A 25716-nucleotide genomic window follows, 5' to 3' on the forward strand; every position below is an offset into this window, starting at 1 on the left:
TATTGTGGCTACTGATAAAAGTGCATTTGTAAATTGTATTACAATTGCACTTTTTAATGCGTATTCCTTACTTTACAGAACTGTAGTGTTTGTGTGGCCATTGTTATGTTCCTAATAGATCTGTATTATTGACTATAGGCTTGGAATTAGGATCGCCCATCACATGAAGAGGCTGCTGCGTGTGATAGTGGGGTATCTGGAGGTTAGCGATGGGCCCGAAGAATCTGCTCGCCTCAGCATCCTGGAAACATTACAGGGAACAATCAAATATGCATGGCCAAGGTGGGATTTTAAAGGCCCGCTACGTCTTGTTTTCTGTTCTCACTGGTTGGACTCGCATTAAAGGGGTTCTCCGGCGCTTAGACATCTTATCCCCTATCCAAAGGATAGGGGATAAGATGCCTGATGGCAGGGGTCCCGCCGCTGGGGACCCCCGTGATCTTGCACGCTGCACCCCATTAAAATCAGTCCCCCGGAGTATGTTCGCTCTGGGTCTGATTACTGTCGATCACAGGGATGGAGCGTTGTGATGTCACTGCTCCGCCCCCTCAATGTAAACCTATGGGAAGGGGCGTGACATGGTATGGGGACTGATTGTAACGGGGTGCTGCGTGCAAGATCACGGGGGTCCCCAGCGGTGGTCCCCCCGCAATCAGGCATCTTATCCCCTATTCTTTGTATAGGGGATAAGATGTCTAAGCGCCGGAGTACCCCTTTAATGGCTTTTTCCTATCTGCTCTGTCCTGTTGTACATCTGTGAAGAGACATCAGGAGTCCTATGATCTGTCTACCATTCTTTCCTAGGATCCCACCAAGGCTTCCTCTACTATTGAAGGCTCTTGTAAAGCTTCTATATGAGCTTTCTTCTGAGTCAAACCAGATTTCTGCGCCTGTAACCGAAGCTTTACTTAGTGGCGCTACCGAGTGCCTGCTACTTCTAGACCGATGCTCCAAAGGACAAGTCAAAGTGAGTAAAAGATTCATGGCAATGGAAACACTGAAAAACTTTAAAAGGGGTTATCCACCATAAGGTGATTTTAGGACTTACCTGCCCGAACTGGGTATTTCCTGTTGGATTTTGTTCTCTAAACTACACATCCCACAGTTCCATGCTTAACCCCTTAACGACGCAGGATGTATATTTACGTCGTCCGCCGTCTCCCGCGACATGCCGCGGGGTCACACTGTGTCCCCGCGTCATATCGGGTCGGTCCCGGCGGCTATCAATGGCTGGGACCCGCGGCTAATACAGGACATCACCGATCGTGGTGATGCGCTGTATTAACCCTTCAGACGCGGCGATCAAAGCTGACCGCCACATCTGAAGTGAAAGTATCCCGGCTGCTCAGTCGGGCTGTTCAGGACCGCCGCGGTGAAATCGCGGCATCCCGAACAGCTTACAGGACACCGGGAGGGCCCCTACCTGCCTCCTCGGTGTCCGATCGACGAATGATTGCTCCGTGCCTGAGATCCAGGCAGGAGCAGTCAAGTGCCAATAACACTGATCACAGGTGTGTTAATACACGCCAGTGATCAGCATGAGAGATCAGTGTGTGCAGTGTTATAGGTCCCTATGGTACCTATAACACTGCAAAAAAAAAAAAGTGCTAATAAAGGTCATTTAACCCCTTCCCTAATAAAAGTTTAAATCACCCCCCCTTTTCCCCATAAAAAAAATAACAGTGTAAATAAAAATAAACATATGTGGTATCGCCGCGTGCGTAAATGTCCGAACTATAAAAATATCATTAATTAAACCGCACGGTCAATGGCGTACGCGCAAAATAATTCCAAAGTCCATAAAAGCGTATTTTTGGTCACTTTTTATGCCATTCAAAAATGAATAAAAAGCGATTTAAAAGTCCGATCAAAACAAAAATCATACCGATAAAAACTTCAGATCACGGCGCAAAAAATGAGTCCTCATACCGCCCTGTACGTGGAAAAATAAAAAAAAGTTATAGGGGTCAGAAGATGACAATTTTAAACGTATACATTTTCCTGCATGTAGTTATGATTTTTTCCAGAAGTGCGACAAAATCAAACCTATATAAGTAGGGGATCATTTTAACCGTATGGACCTACAGAATAATGATAAGGTGTAATTTTACCGAAATATGCACTGCGTAGAAACGGAAGCCCCCAAAAGTTACAAAATGGTGTTTTTTCTTCGATTCTGTCGCACAATGATTTTTTTTTTCCGTTTCCTGGCTGTCCGGGCATGCTGGGAGTTGTAGTTTTGCAACAGCTGGAGGCACCCAGGTTGGGAAACCATGCCCCATCTTTTGGATATGGGATAACATGTCTAGCAGCAGAGTACCCCTTTAAAGGAGTAGTCCAGTGGTGAGCAACTTATCCCCTATCCTAAGGATAGGGGATAAGTTGCAGATCGCGGGGGGGCCCCCTGCGATCTCTCTGTACGGAGCCCCGACAGCCCGCGGGAAGGGGGCGTGTCGACCTCCGCATGAAGCCGCGGCCGACACGCCCCCTCAATACAACTCTATGGCAGAGCCGAAGCGCTGCCTTCGGCAATCTCCGGCTCTGCCATAGAGATGTATTGAGGGGGCGTGTCGGCCGCCGCCTCGTGCGGGGGTCGACACCCGCTATCTCGGCAGAGAGCCGGGGCCCCGTACAGAGAGATCGCAGGGGGCCCCAGCGGTCGGACCCCCCGCGATCTCAAACTTATCCCCTATCCTTAGGATAGGGGATAAGTTTTTCACCACTGGACTACCCCTTTAAGCTGGGTTCAAACTTGCATTAGTTCTAACCTCTTCAGCTTTATACCCGGTGAACCCATAGTCATGGTGTAGGGGAATAGATCTGTAAAACAGAAGCCATGACACCGATGTGAAAGCCTTTATAGTAAATTTACCAATGGTTTTTGAACAAATTGCATTAAGATAGAGTTTTAGCAGGATTTTTTCTAACATAGCACAGACCTGAATTAAATGTTGCTTTTCTTGTATTTCAGACTGCGCTGCAAGGCATCCCATTAGTGTGCAATGAGCCTCTCCTGCTAAAATGCATCAACCGAGTGACTGCGAGCGACAGCAATGGAACCAAATAAACTTGTCATAAAATGATGTGCGCCTACAGGCTCTTCTGTTTCTGACATCCTCCTTGCTAACTACAGGGGCTGCCTTATGAAGGCATATCGTGGCCTTATGTCCTATTCCAAAGAGATAAATGGTGCAGCAGTGCTTATATCTGACCAATGCTTCATTTAACCAGGGTGACTGTTTCTGTGGGGTCCCAACAGCTGGACCCCTCTCATAGGCACTTATCAACAGTCCTACAAATAGGTGTAATATAATATACACTGACCCCCCCCCCCCCCCCCCCAACATACGATAATTTCAACATGCGATGGCCTCTCAGAGGCCATAGCATGTTTAAGGCAGCATCAACATACAATGCTTTTGTATGTCGGGGCCATTGCATAAACGGCTATCCGGCAGCGCAGACTGCTTCAGCTGGTGCCGGATAGCAGTTTACGGTGCCCCGTGTGCTCGGTGCTCCGGAGCATCCTCTTTGGGATCCCCTCCATCGCCAGCGCTCTCCATCATAGTCATCACGTCGCCGCGCACGCCGTCCCATCATCCAATAGGAGCGGCGTGCGTAGTGACGTGAGAGCGACGTACCTGGCAGCAGAGACGTTCCGGAGCGGCGGGGACAGGGGAGTATAACTTCCTATACTTTACATTGCACGGATCCCTCAACATACGATGGTTCATTTGGAGCGGATTACCATCGTATGTTGTTGATACAAATACAAATTATTCTACCAGATGGGCACCTCTTCATCCTCTAACAATAGTCTTCTTTAAAGTTCCAAAATTCTTTACAGCCAGAAACTCAGAACGGAGTGCAATCCTCTTCAGATCACTTATGGCTTTACAGTAAAATTCAGTAATACTGAAGACGATCGGGTAAAGCTGAATAATCACCGGAAAATGGATTTATTGAAAAAAAAAAGACAAAACAGTTCAGTAATGTTCTGATCTCGTCCTCCATCAAGTGGCTTTGGCCTTGTGTTGTGGCTCAGTCTCTTGCTCGTACTCTATCTCCACATAAGCTCTCTTTCTTATGGCGGGTCCTTTCAGAGGCGTCTTGCCCTTGGATTTTCCTTTTGAGGTGTTTTCTTTTTCTACTTCTTCCTCGTCCTCTGAAGACTCCTCCGCACTGGATTCTTTCTCCACATCACTGCCCAGCTTATCCATATCCTGCGAAGAAAGATGGTGGTGACATGGTAAAATCTGACAGTAGTAAAATAAAGACCATGGTATGGCATACTGGGTGGTCCACAAAAAAGGGGGTATTTTCTCTGCTGTATATTACTGGGGTCCAACATTGGGCCTTCATGTAATAAGTACACAGGAGGAATTCTACTTATACACCTGAAGTTAAATGGGTTTTCAGCATGCATGTGATAAGTATAAGGCTATCCTTCTTATAAGATAGGGATAGGTATAAGGGAATCCTCCATATAAAATAGGGATAGATATAAGGCTATCCTTCATATAAGATAGGGATAGGTACAAGGCTATCCTTCATATAAGATACAGACAAAGAATAAGTCAGCCAGCACTTTAGTTGATACCAAACTATTATATGGACCTGGCCTACAGGTGCACGCTACTAGGCTAGATATACAGCAACAGAGGAATGCAGCAGCACACTGCCAGCACAAGGATATAGGTGAAACATGAACATGCAGTTAAAACATGGAGAGCTATACAGCTATAGTGTAATAGATGCAAATGTGAAACTATGAGATAGTGAGACACTTAGCTCGCAAATTTGTCTCTGCCGGCGGTCAAATAGCTTGGACCATCCCACTGCGATAAGGTGGCCTCATTGGGACGGACCCTACACTATTTGCATCTATTCCACCATAGCTGTTTAGCTCTCTAGGTTTTAACTGCATATTCATGTTGCACTTATATCTTTGTGCTGGCAGTGTGCTGCTGCATTCTTCTGTTGCTGTATATCTAGCCTAGTAGCGTGCACCTGTAGGCCAGGTCCATATAATAGTTTGGTATCAACTAAAGTGCTGGCTGACTTATTCTTTGTCTGTATTGCACATACGGGGGAGTGGCTACCTCCATGTTGGCCTTGCACCCCACCCACCTCTATCAGGTGTGTATATAAGGTGTCTTGGATGTTCCAGACCCTGCCATGCTTACTGAACTGTTCACACAGAGGCATATTCACAGTGTAGGGTCCGTCCCAATAAGGCCACCTTATCGCCGTGGGACGGTACAAGCTATTTGACCGCCGGCGGAGACAAATTTGCGAGCTAAGTGCCTCACTATCTCATAGTTTCACATTTGCATCTATTACACCATAGCTGTATAGCTCTCCATGTTTTATCTGCATATTCATGTTTCACTTATATCTTTGTGCTGGCAGTGTGCTGCTGCATTCTTCTGTTGCTTCATATAAGATAGAGATAGGTACAAGGCTATCCTTCATATAAGATAGAGATAGGTATAAGGTTATCCTTCATATAAGATAGAGATAGGTATAAGGCTATCCTTCATATAAGATAGAGATAGGTATAAGGCTATCCTTCATATAAGATAGAGATAGGTATAAGGCTATCCTTCATATAAGATAGAGATGGGTATAAGGCTATCCTTCATATAAGATAGAGATGGGTATAAGGCTATCCTTCATATAAGATAGAGATAGGTATAAGGCTATCCTTCATATAAGATAGAGATAGGTATAAGGCTATCCTTCATATAAGATAGAGATAGGTATAAGGCTATCCTTCATATAAGATAGAGATAGGTATAAAGCTATCCTTCATATAAGATAGAGATAGGTATAAGGTTATCCTTCATATAAGATAGGGATAGGTATAAGGCTATCCTTCATATAAGATAGGGATAGGTATAAGGTTATCCTTCATATAAGATAGGGATAGGTATAAGGCTATCAGAGGGATAGGTATAAGGCTATCCTTCATATAAGATAGAGATAGGTATAAGGATATCCTTCATATAAGATAGAGATAGGTATAAGGTTATCATTCATATAGAGATACAGTGGGGCAAAAGAGTATTTAGTCAGCCAAAGGCTGTCTGGGCATGCTGGGAGTTGTAGTTTTGCAACAGCTGGGGGTACGCTGTTTGGAAAACACTGCTTTAGACATGAACATCAAGCTTCCTAAATTTAGTGCAAGAGGCCTGCAGGGAAGCTACAAGAGATGAAAGGACCCTGATCAGTCTTTTCTGGTCAGAGAACAACTCACACTGCCAGGTCCGGACAGATCCCATTGACTTGAATGGGGTCCATCGAGTGTCCAGATGTCGAGTGGAGGAGAAAATAATTAAATAAAAATGTACTGTAAATAGTCTTTAAAAACTCACCTCAAAATCGCTCAGGTCACTTTCATCTACATCTTCATCTTCCACAAATTCTCTTTTACCGCTCTCCTAAAGACAAAAAAGGCAAAAGTGAGTTATCCCTCTGCAGGATCAGATGCCCAGCACCATATGTGAAGGCGGCTGATTGGTCTGTCATTCTGGGCTCCCCACAGCATCAAACTGATGGAGGAGAATGACATCACCCTCTAATAAGTGACATCATCAGCTGTTTGTAAGATAGAGATAGGCATACGGCTATCCTTCATATAAGATAGGGATAGGTACAAGGCTATCCTTCATATAAGATAGGGATAGGTACAAGGCTATCCTTCATATAAGATAGAGATAGGTATAAGACTATCCTTCATGTAAGATAGAGATAGGTATAAGGCTATCCTTCATGTAAGATAGAGATAGGTATAAGGCTATCCTTCATGTAAGATAGGGATAGGTACAAGGCTATCCTTCATATAAGATAGAGATAGGTATAAGGCTATCCTTCATATAAGATAGAGATAGGTATAAGGCTATCCTTCATATAAGATAGAGATAGGTATAAGGATATCCTTCATATAAGATAGAGATAAGTATAAGGCTATCCTTCATGTAAGATAGAGATAGGTATAAGGCTATCCTTCATATAAGATAGAGATAAGTATAAGGCTATCCTTCATATAAGATAGAGATAGGTATAAGGCTATCCTTCATATAAGATAGAGATAGGTATAAGGCTATCCTTCATATAAGATAGAGATAGGTATAAGGCTATCCTTCATATAAGATAGAGATAGGTATAAGGCTATCCTTCATGTAAGATAGGGATAGGTACAAGGCTATCCTTCATATAAGATAGAGATAGGTATAAGGCTATCCTTCATATAAGATAGAGATAGGTATAAGGCTATCCTTCATATAAGATAGAGATAGGTATAAGGCTATCCTTCATATAAGATAGTGATAGGTATAAGGATATCCTTCATATAAGATAGAGATAGGTATAAGGCTATCCTTCATATAAGATAGTGATAGGTATAAGGATATCCTTCATATAAGATAGGGTCAGGGACTATTCATAGTATGATTCTTGGGATTCTTATCTGCCAACACATTCTATGTTTCAGCCCTGACATCATATCCCAAGTGACTGCCCACTGGGGATAATAACTTATGGCTGGGGACCGATTTCTGCGACACAGGGTTTGGCTATCTCCAGCGGAACAGCAGAGCACAGGAGCAACCACCGCTCCATTCTGACAGAACAGACGGACCCCCTGTGATCAGATAATTATCCTGAGGATATGGGATAACACCTTTAAAGGGGTACTCCAGGGAACTAAACCCATAGCCCATCCTTTCCCTCTCACCAACCTGCTGTATATAGCTAATGAATGATTAGCTATATACAGCAGTTTCCCTCTTTCAGTTGTCACTTAAAGGCAGGAAATGAGAGAAAAATGTAATTCTAAAATCCACCTTGTCTTGGTGTAAACCCCTCACTGAGACTAGCCCCCACCCTGCAGGACACCACCACCTGATTTCTGTTTGGTCTAGAGCTCTGGCTGTACAGCCACATCTCCCCTCCCTGTGTGAGAGCTTGTGAGCTGTGAGAGAAAAACAGAGAAGATTATAGTCACAACTGAGCACATAGCTGCTGTTTTTCAGCTGAAAATCTAATCACTGACTTCTGCTATTCAGAGCACAGCATGATTTATTTGGAAGGAAAGAAATCCCGGCACTCACTGAAATCTTCTGCCAAACGTAATGTGTTTATTTTCCCAGTGCAAATCACAAAAGGCAAATCACAAGAGGACGCGTTTCGCGCCAAAGCCTTACTCAGACTGACAGTCAGTCTGAGTAAGACTTTGGCCGAAACACGTCCTCTTGTGATTTGCACTGTGAAAATAAACACGTTACGTTTGGCAGAAGATTTCAGTGAGTGCCGGGATTTCTTTCCTTCCAAGTAAACAGCCTTCCCCGAGCATCACTACAGGCTCGAGTGCCGACCCTTCCAGTTACTCAGCATGATTTATTGATGGAGGAAGGATAGTCTGAAAGAAAAGACAAATACAGTGTGTGTGAGCTGCAGTGTAAACCTGCACACAGATAGCGAAAGCAGTTGTCTGGCAGCCATTACACAGAGCTGCACTGACTTCTGGGAGTTGTAGTCTGTGCTGCAAACAAGGAAAAAAGTATTTACGAGACATCAGGGGCCAGGAGCTGCCAAAACCACATGGATAACTACAGGGGACACACAACCGGTATTGTGGTGGCTTTAGAGCATTTTTATTTTTCTTAACTTCCCTGGAGCACCCCTTTAAATGCTACAATGTGCAGGACTAAAAAGCAGAAATTCAGGACACAACAAATAGATCAAGCCGGTCATACATACTTCATCATCTTCTTCCTCCTCCTCCTCATCCTCCTCTTCTTCTGACTCGCTGGCTTCTTCCTGCTGTTCCAAAGCTTTGTCAAAGGCATGAATAGGGAAGTTATAGATATCTCCATACTGTGAAGAGATAAAGCATCAATGGTAAGTTCAATGTACTATCCACCATGTGTCTGGTATCCATCTGCTAATGCTGTGTTTCCCAACCCGGGTGCCTCCAGCTGTTGCAAAACTACAACTCCCAGCATGCAGGCATGCTAGGAATTGTAGATTTGCAACAGCTGGAGGCACCTTGGTTGGAAAACACTGTGCTAATGTAAGGGTCTTTCCTTAGATGCCAAAAGGCTATAGGACGCTGTAAGTCACATGTCACACAGTCTGCCATTTAGAAAGCTCCACTGTAGTGTACACCTGGTCTGACTACAGTACAGTATCCTTGGCTGGCTACAGTACTTTGATGTAGAATGTTTTACAACCATTGTGACCTTTAGGGTCAGGTCCCACGTACCATATTTTGCTGCAGCTGATTTTGCTACACATAGAGGGAGATTTACCAAAACCTGTCCAGAAGAGTTGCCCATAGCAACCAATCAGATCGCTACTTTCATTTTTAAAAAGGCCTCTGAAAAATGAAAGAAGTGATCTGATTGGTTGCTATGGGCAACACAGCAACTTTTAGTTTTGACAGGTTTTGCTAAATCTCCCACGTTGACCTCAATGGGTAAAAAAAAATACGCAGGAGCAAATATGCAGCAACACATGGTAAGTGTAATCCTACCCTAAAAAGGATTTTCTTAATCACTTGAACTCTGAAATCAGAAGACCTCTTTAACCCGTTAACGACCATGGACGTCTATGATCGTCCATGTGCCGTTAATGGGGTATGACGCGGGCTCCCGACTTGAGCCCGTGTCATACCAGCCGGCCCCCAGCTGATTCCTGTAGCAGGTAGCTGGGGGCCAGTGTCAATAGCTGACATGCGGCGATTGCTGCGACCGGCTATTAACCCTTTAGATCGCCGCTGTCAAAGCTGACAGCGGCGTCTAAAGGTGCCTTTATGCCATCCCTGGTGGTCCAGTGGGGTGGATTGCCCACCAGGGATGGTTTAAATGTCCCTTTAGATGCCACTGTCAACTTTGACAGCAGAGATCTAAAGGGTTAATAGCCGCATGTCGGCTATTAACGCCGGCCCTCAGCTACAGGAATCAGCTGGGGGCTGGCCGGTATGACGAGGGCTCGGGAGCCTGCGCCATACCCCGTTAACGGCACAAGGATGCCGTAGGGGTCTTTGTAAGGCCCCCATTATGTCACTATATTAAACTGAAAGACTGAACAGTCAAAAGGAGACTCCTCTCTTTACGGATGTTGTGATCCCTACTGCAGCATGTCCGTTGTTAACCTTCACATTTTGGGCAGCATAGTTAAAAAGCAAATTGTTAGGTGTCTCCCCCCCCCCCATCATGTCACACCACATCTTACCGCTCCTTGTTTCAGACGCTCCAGCAGTTCCTTCTCGATGGCATTGTCCAGCTGAGCGGCCACCAGGGCTTTTTCCTGTATGTAAAGAATTAACATTAACACTGTGATCTGCTTCACTATGAAGTGTATGAGAAGCGATACAGGGGTCCCTCAAGTTACAATATTAATCGCTTCCAGGACGACCATTGTATGTTGAAACCATTGTATGTTGAGACCATAACTCTACGGAAACCTGGTAATTGGTTCTGAAGCCCCAAAATGTCATCCAAAAAATAGGAAAAAGTGAGGATTAAAGAAAAATAAGTAGATAACTAATACAGATAAAGTAAGTCCTTACATATAAAAGTAAGAAATAGCTGCTGGAAGCTGTAAATGCCAGTGTTTCCCAACCAGGGTGCCTCCAGCTGTTGCAAAACTACAACTCCCAGCATGCCCGGACAGCCGTTGGCTGTCCGGGCATGCTGGGAGTTGTACTTTTGCAACAGCTGGAGGCACCCTGGTTGGGAAACAATGGTTTATGTAGAGAACAGGAGCTTCTTCAGGGTCCTATACAGTACACACAGGCCCTCATTTACTATTCTAAACCCGACTTGTTTTGTCGGGATTTTTTGTCGCATCTTTGTCTGCGCCATGTCGCAGACATCGTGCGCCAGTCTGCGACACGATGCGACATTTTTTTCCCGACGGACCCGATGTGGATTCTCCCAAACACGAAAAAGGGGCGTAACCCGACATTTCTGAGCTTTCCCACGTATTTATAAAGGTTTCCAACCCGAATTTGTTCAATTGTTGTGGATTTTTTCCAGACAACTCAGAGGAGTTGGAAACCAAAACCAACAAAACCCACGTGCGACAAACAGGATGCGACATAATAATAAATACCTGGGGAAAAAAGCAATCGGGTAAGAAAGCAACATAGACTTACAACCCGATTTTCAAAGTAAATGAGGGCCAATGTGTCCCAAATGGAGCCGCCCTTACTTGGTGTCCAAAGGAGCAGCTAACCCTGGCACAGGTAAGGAGTAGTACAGAACTTGTGGTTCCTCCCTGTACTGTAGGGGGCGCTACCAGACACCAGTCAGTGCATGTACTTCAGTGATAGAGGTGATTTACCAGTAAAATGCCCATTCTGATTGGTCAGTTCCTCCAGTTGTGACACGTTTCACAGATCTGGACTGTCTGTAACATTGTATGTTGAGTCTGGTTTCAAGTTACAATGGTCCAGAAAAGACCATTGTATGTTGAAACTATTGTATGTTGAGGACATTGTAAGTTGAGGGATCACTGTACAATCGCCTATGTGTGTATGTATTACACTACTGACCTCTCTCCTCTTTTCTCTCCTTTCCACCTTCCTGCTCAGCGGGACGATTTTACGCCTGAGAGTAAAGTGAAAACACATTATACATCATGAAACAGTTTTTTCCCCAAAAAATTCTGTTCATTAGTTTAGTCAAATCCGCTTGGAAATGCATTGCCGTCTATGGAGACGGCACATTACTGAGCAATCCTAGTGCCAGCGTCACTCTGTAGTGTGAATGGGGCCCTTACACTAGTCTCTGAAACAACTTCTTTGTCTGGTTAGGTTTATAACCATAACACCGAACCCTTCAGCAAACAGACCCAAAAGTGTGTGTTCCCCAAACGGTGGACCTCCAGCTGTAACAACTCCCAGCATGCTTTGACAGCCATAAGCCTCCAACCTGTGGCTCTCCAACTGCTTCAAAACTACAACTTGTGGCTGTCCGGGAATGTTGGGAGTTGTAGTTAAGCTACAGCTGGAGAGCCACGGGTTTGGAGAACCCTGCACTAGCCCATGGTAGGTGGGTACAGATGCTAGGTCAACTGCACAACACCTGAGATGTTTCATCATTGTTCTGTAGAGACGAAAGTGCAAATGTACAAGACCAGAGGAATCTCATAGAGATGAGCGAACTTACAGTAAATTCGATTCGTCACGAACTTCTCGGCTCGGCAGTTGCTGACCTCTTCCTGCATAAATTAGTTCAGCTTTCCGGTGCTCCGGTGGGCTGGAAAAGGTGGATACAGTCCTAGGAAAGAGTCTCCTAGGACTGTATCCACCTTTTCCAGCCCACGGGAGCGCCTGAAAGCTGAACTCATTTATGCAGGATAATTCATCAACTGCCGAGCCGAGAAGTTCGTGACGAATCGAATTTACTGTAAGTTCGCTCATCTCTAGAATCTCATGCAAAAATACTGTTAAAAGGGTACTCTGCCCATATACGTGCAAAGGATAGGGGAGAACATGTCTGATCACGGGGGCCCCGGGCCAGCACTGCAGCGTTATGGTCACGGATCGTGAAGTTACACCCCCTCCATTCATGTCTACGGGAGGCGGTGTGACCGCTGTGTTCGCCACTTATCCGGCACTGCACGGAGTTCGCTCCGTGCACCTGATGACTGGGGTGCCGCAGCAGAGACGGACCCCCGCGATCAGACATGTTATCTATCCCCTATACTTCGGATAGGGGATAACCTGTCTAGCAGCAGAGTCCCCCTTTAAAGGGGTACTCCGGACCAAAGACATCTTAACCCCTATACAAAGGATAGGGGATAAGATGTTTGATCGCGGGGGTTCCGGTGCTGGGGAACCCCACAATCTAGCATGCACCACCCACCTGTAAGCACTGTAGGAAGCGCTGGAGGCTCTCATTGTTATTTCTCCTGACCACGGAGTATCGTGACGACTCCACCCCTGTGTGACATCACGCCCCACCCCCTCAATGCAAGTCTGTGAGGGGGCGTGAAGCCCCCTCCCATAGACTTGCATTGAGGGGGCGGGGTGTGACATCACACGGGGCGGAGTCCTGACGTCACGTTCAGACATCTTATCCCCTATCCTTTGAATAGGGGATAAGATGTCTTGGGGCCGGAATACCCCTTTAACAGGATCTTTTCATGAGATTCCTCTGGTCTTGTACATTTGCACTATTGTCTCTACAGAACAATGATGTGAGGGCATGAACAGAGGATTCTCCAGGTGTAAACCTGTAGAGTAGAGATGAGCAAACTTACAGTAAATTCGATTCGTCACGAACTTCTCGGCTCGGCAGTTGATGACTTTTCATGCATAAATGAGTTCAGATTTCTGGTGCTCCCGTGGGCTGGAAAAGGTGGATACATTCCTAGGAGACTCTTTCCTAGGACTGTATCCACCTTTTCCAGCCCACCGGAGCACCGGAAAGCTGAACTAATTTATGCAGGAAAAGTCAGCAACCGCCGAACTGAGAAGTTCGTGACGAATCGAATTTACTGTAAGTTCGCTCATCTCTACCGTAGAGCAGTGGTCTTCGAAGACTAAACCTCAAGCTGTTGCAAAACTACAACTCCCAGCATGTCAGTCTATGTTACGGAAAGGTTTTTCCGGTCAAAAGACAAGAAACCCATACGAAAAAGTTGCCAAATTTTTCCATTATACAATAGGCTAGCCGAATTTACAAATCAAACCCCGAAAAACACAGAATATAGACCGACAGCTCTCTACAGCTGTGGGCAGCCAAGAACCTTATATACACCCACATATTATTAGGGCCTGAGTTATTCCAAGCGGGCAGACTCGCAGGATCGGCACGGCTTCCAAACAGAATTCAACAACGGATATTAAATGAAATCCCGCTAAGAAAATAATAATCCGCCACAACATTCCGACAGAAAATTCGGATGGAAAGGGTGGAATTCGGATTGCGGAATGTCTGCAGTCTGTACTGTGCAGCGGAATCCCATTGGGAGGCTGCCGCAAGCTGAAGTTTCTAAAAGGAAATTTCCATAGTGTGAACAGGCCCTTATACTGAGCTGATAACATGTACACAGAGCACTTACTGTCTCTTGAGTGTGAGTTTCCGGATCCGGATCAGGTACTGGGTGATCTTGGTGAACCTCTGCTTGCACTTGTGTCTGATGAATCGGGGCCAGTAGATCAGGTTTTCGTCGATCTGCTCCAGAGCCTGCTCGTAGTTCTTGCTCAGACGGACCTGCCAGGGACAACTTCTTCGATCAGGGACAACCCCCCAAGTATAATCAAGACAAATGACTGATTACAATATATGTAATGGACCATTTAGAGCAGTGGTCATCAAACTATGGACACAGATGTTCCAAAACTACAACTCCCAGCATGCCCTGATACAGCCTGTGGCTCAAGCAGCTGCCCCCAACAAAAACTACAACTCCCAGCATGTTGGACTATGTAGTAGTATATAGTATAGGTCAGAGTTTACCCACCAGGGGTGCCTCCAGCTGTTGAAAAACTAAAACTCCCAGCATAGTAACATAGTTCATAAGGTTGAAAAAAAGAGTCTAACCAAGGGTGCCTCCAGCTGTTGCAAAACTAAAACTCAGAGTAGGTCAGAGTTTGCCCACCAGGGGTGCCCCCAGCTGTTGCAAAACTACAACTCCCAGCATGTTGGACTATGTAGTAGTATATAGTATAGGTCAGAGTTTGCCCACCAGGGGTGCCCCCAGCTGTTGCAAAACTACAACTCCCAGTATGTTGGACTATGTAGTAGTATATAGTATAGGTCAGAGTTTGTCCACCAGGGGTGCCCCCAGCTGTTGCAAAACTACAACTCCCAGTATGTTGGACTATATAGTAGTATATAGTATAGGTCAGAGTTTACCAACCAACCAGGGGTGCCTCCAGCTGTTGCAAAACTACAACTCCCAGCATGTTGGACTATGTAGTAGTATATAGTATAGGTCAGAGTTTACCAACCAACCAGGGGTGCCTCCAGCTGTTGCAAAACTACAACTCCCAGTATGTTGGACTATATAGTAGTATATAGTATAGGTCAGAGTTTACCAACCAACCAGGGGTGCCTCCAGCTGTTGCAAAACTACAACTCCCAGCATGTTGGACTATGTAGTAGTATATAGTATAGGTCAGAGTTTACCAACCAACCAGGGGTGCCTCCAGCTGTTGCAAAACTACAACTCCCAGCATGTTGGACTATGTAGTAGTATATAGTATAGGTCAGAGTTTACCAACCAACCAGGGGTGCCTCCAGCTGTTGCAAAACTACAACTCCCAGCATGTTGGACTATGTAGTAGTATATAGTATAGGTCAGAGTTTACCAACCAACCAGGGGTGCCTCCAGCTGTTGCAAAACTACAACTCCCAGCATGCCCGGACAGCCGTTGGCTGTCCGGGCATGCTGGGAGTTGTAGTTTTCAAACATCTAGAGGTCTGCAGTTTGGAGACCATTGATTTAGAGTATCTGAGAGATCTCAAGGAAAGTCTGGACAGGACTAGATTGATGACAGAGCCTGTTAATCCTTAAAACGTATCTGTCCATTTAAAGGGGTACTCCGCTGGAAAACATTATTATAATTTATTTTATTTTATTTATAAACTGGTGCCAAAAAGTTAAAACAGATTTTTAAATGACTTCTATTCTACAGAGGAAGTTCTTTTCTTTTTGAATTTCTTTCCAGTCTGACCACAGTGCTCTCTGCTGACACCTCAGTCCATGTTAGGAACTGTCCAGAGCAGGAGAGGTTTGCTATGGGGATTTTCTCCTGCTCTGGACAGTTCCTGAAATGGACAGAGGTGTCAGCAGAGAGCACTTTGATCAAACTGGAAAGAAATTCAAAAAGAAAAGAACTTCCTCTGGAGCATACAGCAGCTGATAAGTACTGGAAGGATTAAGATTTTTTAATAGAAGTAATTTACAAATCTGTTTAACTTTCTGACATCCGTTGATTTAAAAATAAAAAAGGGGAGTACCCCTTTAACATCATAACTTATTCCAATGTGTGTTTCTTGAACCTGTAATGGATCCCCTTTAGCAGCAGCACTTACCCTCTCCCACAGGCGTGCTGGAAATGCCGCTCTCTCTATCGTCTTCGTGTACAAGTAGCAGATACCTGTAGGTTATAAACAGATGATGTCACTTATCTCCATCTACAATCCGGCTTGGACATTACATGCACCCGTGTCTAACAATTACCTTTCTCTTCTTTAATGGTGGCGTACTGACTGTTGGCGAGCGGACAGGCGGAGCGCGTGCACTGACCGGTGATGTTGTATTCATTCCGGCAGAAGTTCTGAGTCTTTGTCCTAAATAAAACCCATAAAATGTCAGCATTGGTTATACAGGAAAGTGTTCCTTTGGTAAAATCGAGCTGACGTGTCTTAGAGACGTGTGAAAAGTTTTAATCCGTCAGGGTCTCAGTATTCAAACCCTGAACGATCGCTTGAAGGAGCAGAGAGAAGCACACAGCTGAGGGCTTCTCTCACTAATCTCTGCACCAGTGAGATAATAAGTCTGTCTTGATCATGTGGTACTGAGCCAGGAGAGAACGCACCTCGCAGTCTTCTTCTAGCTTGTTCTAAAAATCATTCGGGGTATGAACACTCAGACCCTGACTGATCAGAACTTGTGATAGGTCTCTACCGAACGTCAAAAGTATTTGAAGTGACGTTGCCCATTTAGGAAATATGAAATGTAGAAATGGGAACTGCCTACTTTTCCATTTTCCACTTGTAGATGGCTGGAGAACATGAGGCATCATGAAAGAAACAAGTCTCATCTCCCAATAAAGAAATGCAGAGGGGGGAGGCTCCTGCTGAAGCCAGTAATAAGTCTAAGTGAGGAGGTTGAGAAATGGCTGGTTCTTTATTGCTTAGAGTTTTTTTTCCTTTCATGTACCAAGAATTAGATAGCTGGCGACCAGCGAAGGTGCCCACATAGATGACTCTCCGATCCTTAACACAATTCAAGTTTATGGATAGGTCATGACTTACAAAAATCGTCAGTTTAAAGATCTATACCTGTTCATCCACTCCAAAACTTGTGTGTAGACAAAAAACATTAAAGGGGTACTCCGGTTTTGAAAAACGGATCTGATGCGCCAGACGACAGGGGTGCTGCATGAGAGATCGTGGGGGTTCCCCTGCCGTCACGCCCTTCCCATAGACTTACATTAAGGGGGCGTGGTGTAACGTACGAGGGGCGGGGCCATGACATTACGACCCTCCGGCCCCTGCATTGCCATTCATCAGGCAAATAGCGAAGCTTTCACTGTGCACCAGATGAAAGGTGGGGGCTGCAGGAGAGATCATGGTGGTTCCCAGCAGCAGGACCCCCGCGATCAGACATCTTATGCCCTATCCGTTGGATAGGGGATAAGATGTCTTGGGGCAGAGTACCCCTTTAAGGGCTTAACTGGCAAAACAAGCCGGCGCTAGGACCACTCAGAAATGCGCCATCTCAATAGACTGCAATGCATTTCCGAGATATTGATGAAAGAATAAACATGTTCAGTCTTTCGGCAGAGTTTGGGGGGTTGTGAATTTCTGCAGTGTGAATGGTGCAGCAGAATCCCTTTTCCGAGCATAGTGTGAATGGGCACTTAAATGTTAGACATGGCTTGGAGAACAAAGCGCTTGGCTAAACTTATGAAAAGCTTTACGAGCAAATGATACTTACTTTATCTTGAAGGAGCAAAACTGTTTATTTCCCACAACATCCCAGATAACCTGTTGGAGAAGAAAGACACCATAAGAGTCACAGAAGACACAAGTAAGGATATTACAGGAGCTACAGGTTTACAGGGAAATTAGGGACTTGACTGACAGCTTTCTCGCCTAAATTTATCCCATGGGGTGTCCTAAAAAAATATATATATTCCAGTTCCTCTAGTCTGTCTCCCCACAGCTACCTCTGAATGTAGCAGATATGTGGGCACTAGTGGGTGACGTTTTCCCGCCATTCACTGAACTGGGCTGATGTCTAGTTGCTGGTGACAGTAAAGTGGGTCCCAAAGGTGGGGGCTGACTCCCAGCACACCTGTAGATTCACTCTCAGTGTTTACAAGGCACAGCGCCGAACATCTGGTAGTGGTCATGCCCGGTATTACACATAAATGTAACTTAGCAGTAGTATTAGGCTACATTAAAGGGGTACTCCGCTGCTCAGCGTTTGGAACAAACTGTTCCGAACGCTGGAGCCGGCTGCTTGTGACATTATAGCCCTGCCCCCTTATGACATCATGCCCCGCACCCTCAATGCAAGCCTATGGGAGGGGGCGTGACACGCCCCCTCCCATAGACTTGCATTGAGGGGGCGGGGCGTTATGTCATAAGGGGGCGGGGCGTTATGTCACAAGCGGCCTACTCCAGCGTTCGGAACAGTTTGTTCCAAATGCTGAGCAGCGGAGTACCCCTTTAAAGGAAAACTGTCACCTGTTCACCCACAATAAAACCAATACAGAGTTATAGTGTGGATGAACAGGATTCCATAGAGGGGTCACTTACTTAAATTGCTTCAGTAGGTCCTGAGATATCAGCTTCCGAACTTCCGTTCTTGTATGCAGAGCGCTGTGGAGGCGGGCCCCCCGGTAGCCCCTTCTGTCTCCCTCTTTTACCTCCCGCGCTATTTAGTCACCAGTCACGTGAGCGCAGGGCTCTCTCTGCAGAGCGCATGCACCAGAAGATTTTCCCTGCTCTCCATGAATAAATCTTCTGGCGCATGCGCTCTGCACTCACAACACTGGGGACTCCATGTTACTAGGACGTGGAGTTGAATACTATGAATATTTAAATAGTGGGGGCGGGATTAGGAGGGAGACAGAAGGGGCCAGCCGGGGGGCCCGCCTCCACAGCGCAGGAACGGAACTTCGGAAGCTGATATCTCGGGACCTACTGAAACAATTTAAGTAAGTGACCCCTCTATGGAATCCTGATCATCCACACTATAAGGCCGGGTTCACACCACGTTTTTGTCATACAGTTCCCGTATACGTTATCAATTTGAAAACCGTACGGAACTGTATTGAAAACCGTATGCATTGACTCTCCATTGAAAACCATATGCCAAACGATGCATCAGGTTGTGTCCGTTTTGCATCTTATACGGTTTTGTCAGCTTTTCCCCCGTACCCAAAACCGTAGCCTACCACGGTTTATGGTCCGGATGAAACACCGTATTGAAACGTACTGGTTTTTTTTAACATGGGAGTCAATGGGGTGCGTACGGTTCCATTTGGTTTTCACCATACAGTTTATGACTTTGCCCAGTTCTTTTCTTGGAATTTCAATCAAACAAGTGAAACTTTATTCATAATGGAAGGAAAAGTTGAAAACGTATACATTTTTTTTTTTAAACGGATGCAACCGGACATCATTTTTCAAACAGTATACGGTTTTTCAACCATAAACGGATTAAAGTTTGTACAAACGTTTTGATACAGTTCAGTCAGGTCTTGAGGAATCCGTTGTTTTATCCAAAACCTGATACGGGAACTGTATTGCAAAAACGTGGCGTGAAACCAGCCTAACCCAGTGTATTGTGGGTAAATAGACTGACCATTTTCCTTTAATACTACAGAATTTCTGGTGCAGCAGCCTCCTATTGTCTTCAATGGGATTATGCTGCACCATGCACACTGCGGAATATCAAATTCCGGACTCTGATGAAAAAAAAAAAAAAAAAAACGTCCAATCATTTGGCGGAATTCAGGACGGACTGCATTGCGGTTAACGGTGACAATGCAGGTCTACGCGGTGCTAGCGCTGATGGATTTAGGCGGTGCCACTGTAGACGGAATCTCCGCCTAAAGAGAATCCATAGTATAAACGGAGCCTAAATATACAACAGGAGTAGAGATGAGCGAACTTACAGTAAATTCGATTTGTCACAAACTTCTCGGCTCGGCAGTTGATGACTTTTCCTGCGTAAATTAGTTCAGCTTTCAGGTTCTCTGGTGGGCTGGAAAAGGTGGATACAGTCCTAGGAAAGACTCTCCTAGGACTGTATCCACCTTTTCCAGCCCACCGGAGCACCGGAAAGCTGAACTAATTTACACAGGATAAAGCCGAGGAACGTGCTCTCGATTCACCCAAAGTGCAAGAAAAAGTGCAAACGTGTTACACTAAAAAAACGTGCACAAAGGATGCGGTCTATCGCAAGCCCTTCTCCGATAGGAGAGAGGCCCCCCAACAAACCTTACCCTTCGCCTCCAGACCAAAAGGTACCTGCGAGGTTCCAGGTTCGATGTCCCTTTTCGCCGAAGCTACTAGGGGACCACAAATGCTCCCGGCATCCCCCTTGGCGTTAGCCAAGGTATCTGCCCGCAGAGCCGATTACGGTAGGTACCCTGCCAAAGCAGGAGTACCCGGGGTGTTTGCAGGGAGGTGCGGAACCTAATGGCCACACACACCTCCCCTAGACCGCCAGGAGGGACACCCAGAAGGGCTACCGCATCCTGACAAATCCTGTGAACACACAACACGCAGAAAGTGACACAGTGACAAAAATAAATAAATAAGTGAATGTGTGCAGATATACTGCCCAGACATCCGGCCGGATCTATAAAAATGTCTCTGATCCTAGCCAGAAGGCCGGGAATCAAGAGGTGAGTGCCACAAGGTGAAGAGATTATGGTGCCCGTGCTTCAACTCCAGTACTCCCAGTGAGCCAGTATTCCCAGTGAGTTTCGGCACCTCGGGGTCACCACTCCCCGAGGCACAAAAGTACCTCGGCTCTAGACCCTCTCAGCCTCATGGCGGGACCCGGAGGGAACAGGTCACATCGGGGCAGCCGTCGAGCCGATTCCTCAGAACCAGCCCCGGAAAGCCCTGGTACACCTGCATCCTCCATGCAGCACCCATCCCCACCAGAATGAAAACTGATAAGAACAGATACTACACTTGATCTTAGCCAAAAGGCCGAGAAGCAAGTCATCAACTGCCGAGCCGAGAAGTTTGTGACGAATCGAATTTACTGTAAGTTCGCTCATCTCTAAACAGGAGCAATGAGCTGAAGATGACTGCAACCCATCCCCCTCCCAGGATTACTATGTGATTTGAAAAAGTATGTGACCCCCCCTTATTTTATGTCTTATTATTTTATGGCGCCCAGTGCTGTACAGAGCTGGTCATCACTCCCCCTGGTCCCTGTCCCCATTGGGGGCTACAATCTAAACACCGTACAGGGGATAAGTGTATAAGTGTCACAGGGGGTCTGACGCTGGGGACGCCCATGATCTTGAGAATGGGGGTCCTGAAGCCCCTGTCAGAACGATGGAGCTGCGGCCACGCAAACCCCTAATAAATGGACATTGGGTCTGCCAGAGATACCCCAGAGCCAATACTTGGTACTGATCTATCTGGGGCACTGTCATGTGTGACCATCCATTCGGACAGGGTGGGCTTCTGGACCCCCAAACCAGTTGGGTGCTTGGAAATATTTGGCGGCCGCATAGAGAATGAATGGAGCAGTGGGGGTCTCAGCAGGTGGACCCCCACTAATCATCTTGTTATCCCCTAATCTGTTTCCTAACCAGTGTGCAAAACTACAACTCCCAGCATGCCCGGACAGTTGTGGCTTTGCAACAGCTGGGGGCACACTTAGGAAACCTAGATTAGGGCAGTGTTTCCCAACCAGAGTGCCTCCAGCTGTTGCAGAACCACACAACTCCCAGCATGCCTGGATAGCCAAAGGCTGTCCGGGCATGCTGGAAGTTGTAGTTTTCCAACAGCTGGAGGCACCCTGGTTGGGAAACACTGGATAAGGGTGAAAGTATGTCCGCAGGTACCCCAGTTGGCGCTGAATTTTGTGATGAGCAGCAGGGGCCATATTCGAATTCACGATATTTCGTGAATATATTGACGATTATTCGTCCTATGTTTGCGAAATTCGCTCACTTTTTTTTTTCATGCTAATCTGTTTCCTAACCAGTGTGCAAAACTACAACTCCCAGCATGCCCGGACAGCCTTCGGCTGTCCGGGCATGCTGGGAGTTGTAGTTTTGCAACAGCTGGAGGCACACTTAGGAAATATAGATTAGGACAGTGTTTCCCAACCAGGGTGCCTCGAGGTGTTGCAGAACCACAACTCCCAGCATGCCTGGACAACCTTCGGGAGTTGTAGTTTTGCAACAGCTGGAGGCACCCTGGTTGGGAAACACTGGACTAGGGGATAACAAGCTGAGACTGATGTACCCCTAATATAGTATTTGCCCTTCCTTACATCGTCGTGCTGCATCCCGGCGGCTCCACGTTATATCCTCTCTGCTCCGTAACCACGCGTGTACTCCTCACACGGCCGCCATGTGTAAAGGACCGGATCTCGCGAGAGTCTACGTAACTTCCGGGTCGGCCTGTGAGAAGAAGGATGGAAGGAAAAAAAAAAAAAAAAAAAAAAAAAAAAAACGCATTCCACGTCCAACATGGCAGACAGTGCCCGTGATTGGTCAGCGTGTGTGCATATATTAGCATATGTAATTTTCGTCTTCTGAGTATTTAATATACGGTGTATCTTAGGGCTTACGGTGTCGTTTTTATCACAGGACCGGTCACATGATGGTGCTATGTCATGTGACGGGGCTGGAGTGAAGTCGCCGTAATAGACATGAGGGTCGTCTAGGTCTGGGGTCGCACTGCGCCCGTTTCTCTGCGATCCTTCTGGTTCTGAAGTGTGATGAATGGGTGTTCACACGGCTGTGTGACATGTGCGGCCTTCTGTTACGACTGATGCACATTACCCTTCTGATACAGAACTTAACGGGTTATACTAAACTGACCGTTAGAAGCGACCGTTGGCATTGATCAAATTAAATTTATTTGGTTAGTTTCGTAATGTAAGATGCAAACTTAAATGGGCACTGTCACCATCTTTCATTTTTGATATGTTGTAGTACTTATGTACTACAACATATCTCTAATATATACTTCCATTATTTATTTTTTGTGGTGATATTTACGTTTAAAAACCGGCCACTAGGGGTCCCCCTCCTAATGGCCGGCTGCAGCCAGGCGTGACGTCACGCCAGAAAAAGGACTGTTTTTTGGCTGGACAAAATCAGTCCTTTTTCTTTTCGGCTGCGCTAGCTCCCTGCCTGTCAATCAGACAGGCGGGAGCGAGCGCATTAAACGCCGGGGCTGCACGCATTTTTTTCTTTTTTTTTTAAAGCCGAGGAACGTGCTTTCGATTCACCCAAAGTGCAAGAAAAAGTGCAAACGTGTTACACTAAAAAAACGTGCACAAAGGATGCGGTCTATCGCAAGCCCTCCTTACCCTTCGCCTCCGGACCAAAAGGTACCTGCGAGGTTCCAGGTTCGATGTCCCTTTTCGCCGAAGCTACTAGGGGACCACAAATGCTCCCGGCATCCCCCTTGGCGTAAGCCAAGGTATCTGCCCGCAGAGCCGATTACGGTAGGTACCCTGCCAAAGCAGGAGTACCCGGGGTGTTTGCAAAGAGGTGCGGAACCTAATGGCCACACACACCTCCCCTAGACCGCCAGGAGGGACACCCAGAAGGGCTACCGCATCCTGACAAATCCTGTGAACACACAACACGCAAAAAGTGACACAGTGAGACAAAAAAGAAATAAATAAGTGAATGTGTGCAAATATACTGCCTGGACATCCGGCCGGATCTATAAAAATGTCTCTGATCCTAGCCAGAAGGCCGGGAATCAAGAGGTGAGTGCCGCAAGGTGAAGAGATTATGGTGCCCGTGCTTCAACTCAGTGAGTCTATCCTCCCAGTGAGTTTCGGCATCTCGGAGTCACCACTCCCCGAGGCACAAAAGTACCTCGGCTCTAGACCCTCTCAGCCTCATGGCGAGACCCGGAGGGAACAGGTCACATCGGGGCAGCCGTCGAGCTGATTCCTCAGAACAGCCCCGGAAAGCCCTGGTACACCTGCATCCTCCATGCAGCACCCATCCCGGCGTTACTGTACACCGGCATGAAAGACTGATAAGAACAGATACTACACTTGTTCTTAGCCAAAAGGCCGAGAAGCGATGCAGCCGGGGCTGCACGCATTGGCTGGTTATAGTCGCGCGCAGCCCATTCATCCCCGCCCCGACATGTACACTGTAGTGGAGACGGCGCGCGCACACTAGTTATCAGTGCCGCGCTGATGCTCCACTACTGTCGCTATGCAGGCTACTCCTATACTCCTCCTCCCCGGGTATCACATGTACAGATAAACAGGGAGGAGGAGACCCCGGAGCAGCCTGCCATGCGATTGGCAGATCATCTATGCGCGCTCCCGACGCGAGCGCAGCACAGATGAAGTGAGGGCGGAAGTCTTTGCCTAGCAGGCGTCAGTGACGTGACGCCTGCTGGGAAAGCCGGCTTCCGGTAGAGGAACGAGCAGCCAGCAAGAAGACCAGAAGATGACCGCTATGTGAGTGCCAAAAAATGTTTTTAAAGGCAGGGAGGGGGTTAGGGATAGATTACCTATAGGTAGGGACAGAGTAAAATAAATGTGAGATGGTGGGAGCTACTCTTTAAGTTAGTTACTTTAATAAAGCACTCTGATGGGAATTTTTTTTAGGCTGCATTCACATCTCGTTTTTGCAATACTGTTGCTGTATCCGGTTTCATTGATATAAAAAACGTAAGCCAACCGTAGCATCAGGTTGTGTACATTTTGTATCATTTACAGGTTTTTAACGGAACATCAAACTGTAGTCTACTACTGTTTTGTGTCCCGGTCAAAAACCGTATCCAACCTGTATACAGTTGTTTTAAAATGGAGTTCTATGGTAACCGTATTGAACCGTATGTTCGGTTAGGGTGCATTCATACCACGTTTTTGCAATACAGTTCCCGTATCAGGTTTTTGAGGAAAAACTGATTCCTCAAAACCTGACTAAACTGTATCAAAACGTGTGTACAAATTTTAACCCGTATACAGTTTAAAACCGTATACGGTTTGAAAAATGACATCCGGTTGCATCCATTTTTTAAGAAAAAAACGTATACGTTTTTAACTTTTCACTTCATTTTGAATAAAGTTTTACTTGTTTGATTGAAATTCCAAGAGAAAAATCTGTGCAAAGTCAAAAACCGTATGGTGAAAACCGGATGGAACCGTACACACATACAGTTCTGTAAGGTTCCTATTGACTCCCATGTTAAAAAAAAAAAACGTATACGGTTTAATACAGTTTTTCAACCGGACCTAAGACCGTGGTAGACTACAGTTTTGGGTACGGGAAAAAAACCTGACAAAACCGTACAGGATGCAAAACGGACACAACCGGATGCATCTTTTGGCATATGGTTTTCAATGGAGAGACAATGCATACGTTTTTCAATACGGTTCCGTACGGTTTTCACATAGAAAAGGTATACGGGAACTGTATTGCAAAAACGTGGTGTGAATGCACCCTACTGTTTTTCATAATTTTTTTTTATTTTTTGAGTTTTTTTGGGGGGGGGAAATTCAATAAAAAAAGAACTTTATTTAAAATGTTGACAAACATAAAACCGTATCCGTTTTTTTTTTTCCAAGGAAAACGTATTAAAACGTATGCAAACGGATATCCGTTTTCAAACCGTATACGGTTGCATACGATTCGGTCCGGTTTGGAGACATACGTTTTTTGAAACGGGATACGGTAGCCAGAAAGTTAAAGAGATTTGTAAATGAATGATAATATATTAACCTCACCTCAAGGATGATACACAATGAACAAACATTGTAGACAGTTTGATT

General features: G+C 45.9%; 2 protein-coding genes, 1 non-coding gene and 2 pseudogenes across 3 annotated transcripts in view; 2 read left to right on the forward strand and 3 right to left on the reverse strand.

Annotated features, from left to right (window-relative positions):
- Positions 1–3110, forward strand: part of TTI2 (TELO2 interacting protein 2) — a 22168-nt gene extending 19058 nt beyond the window's left edge. Inside the window, exons 5-7 of the mRNA XM_056571113.1 lie at positions 139–282; positions 805–967; positions 2972–3110. Of these exons, the coding sequence (XP_056427088.1) occupies positions 139–282; positions 805–967; positions 2972–3067 (403 nt within the window). The 3' untranslated portion in view covers positions 3068–3110. The remainder of the gene's footprint in view (positions 1–138; positions 283–804; positions 968–2971) is intronic.
- MAK16 (MAK16 homolog) lies at positions 2842–22672 on the reverse strand. The gene is made up of 11 exons (XM_056571122.1): positions 22531–22672; positions 22231–22360; positions 17689–17738; positions 16207–16316; positions 16059–16123; positions 14080–14231; positions 11564–11618; positions 10240–10314; positions 8764–8880; positions 6378–6443; positions 2842–4223 (listed from the first exon to the last, which is right to left on the reverse strand). The coding sequence occupies exons 2-11, from the start codon at positions 22243–22245 to the stop codon at positions 4014–4016; spliced, it is 915 nt and encodes a 304-aa protein (XP_056427097.1). The 5' UTR covers positions 22246–22360; positions 22531–22672; the 3' UTR covers positions 2842–4013.
- LOC130267811 (U2 spliceosomal RNA) lies at positions 20830–20939 on the reverse strand (annotated as a pseudogene).
- LOC130268169 (small nucleolar RNA U13) lies at positions 22659–22754 on the forward strand. The gene has a single exon (XR_008843525.1). It is a non-coding gene; the product is annotated as a small nucleolar RNA U13 (small nucleolar RNA).
- Positions 22755–23917: 1163 nt separating this feature from the next.
- LOC130267920 (U2 spliceosomal RNA) lies at positions 23918–24012 on the reverse strand (annotated as a pseudogene).
- Positions 24013–25716: the final 1704 nt, after the last annotated feature.

Source organism: Hyla sarda, chromosome 4 (genome assembly GCF_029499605.1).
Source record: "Hyla sarda isolate aHylSar1 chromosome 4, aHylSar1.hap1, whole genome shotgun sequence".
Classification (NCBI taxonomy): Eukaryota; Metazoa; Chordata; class Amphibia; order Anura; family Hylidae; genus Hyla; species Hyla sarda.

Bases quoted from the DNA above. Each gene is read 5' to 3' on its own strand.
- MAK16 (XM_056571122.1), bottom strand. The intron at 16,317-17,688 runs GTAAGTATCATT...GGTTTTATTTAG, and splicing joins TTTTGCTCCTTCAAGATAAA to GACAAAGACTCAGAACTTCT. The intron at 8,881-10,239 runs GTAAGATGTGGT...ATCTCTTCACAG, and splicing joins AGCGTCTGAAACAAGGAGCG to TATGGAGATATCTATAACTT.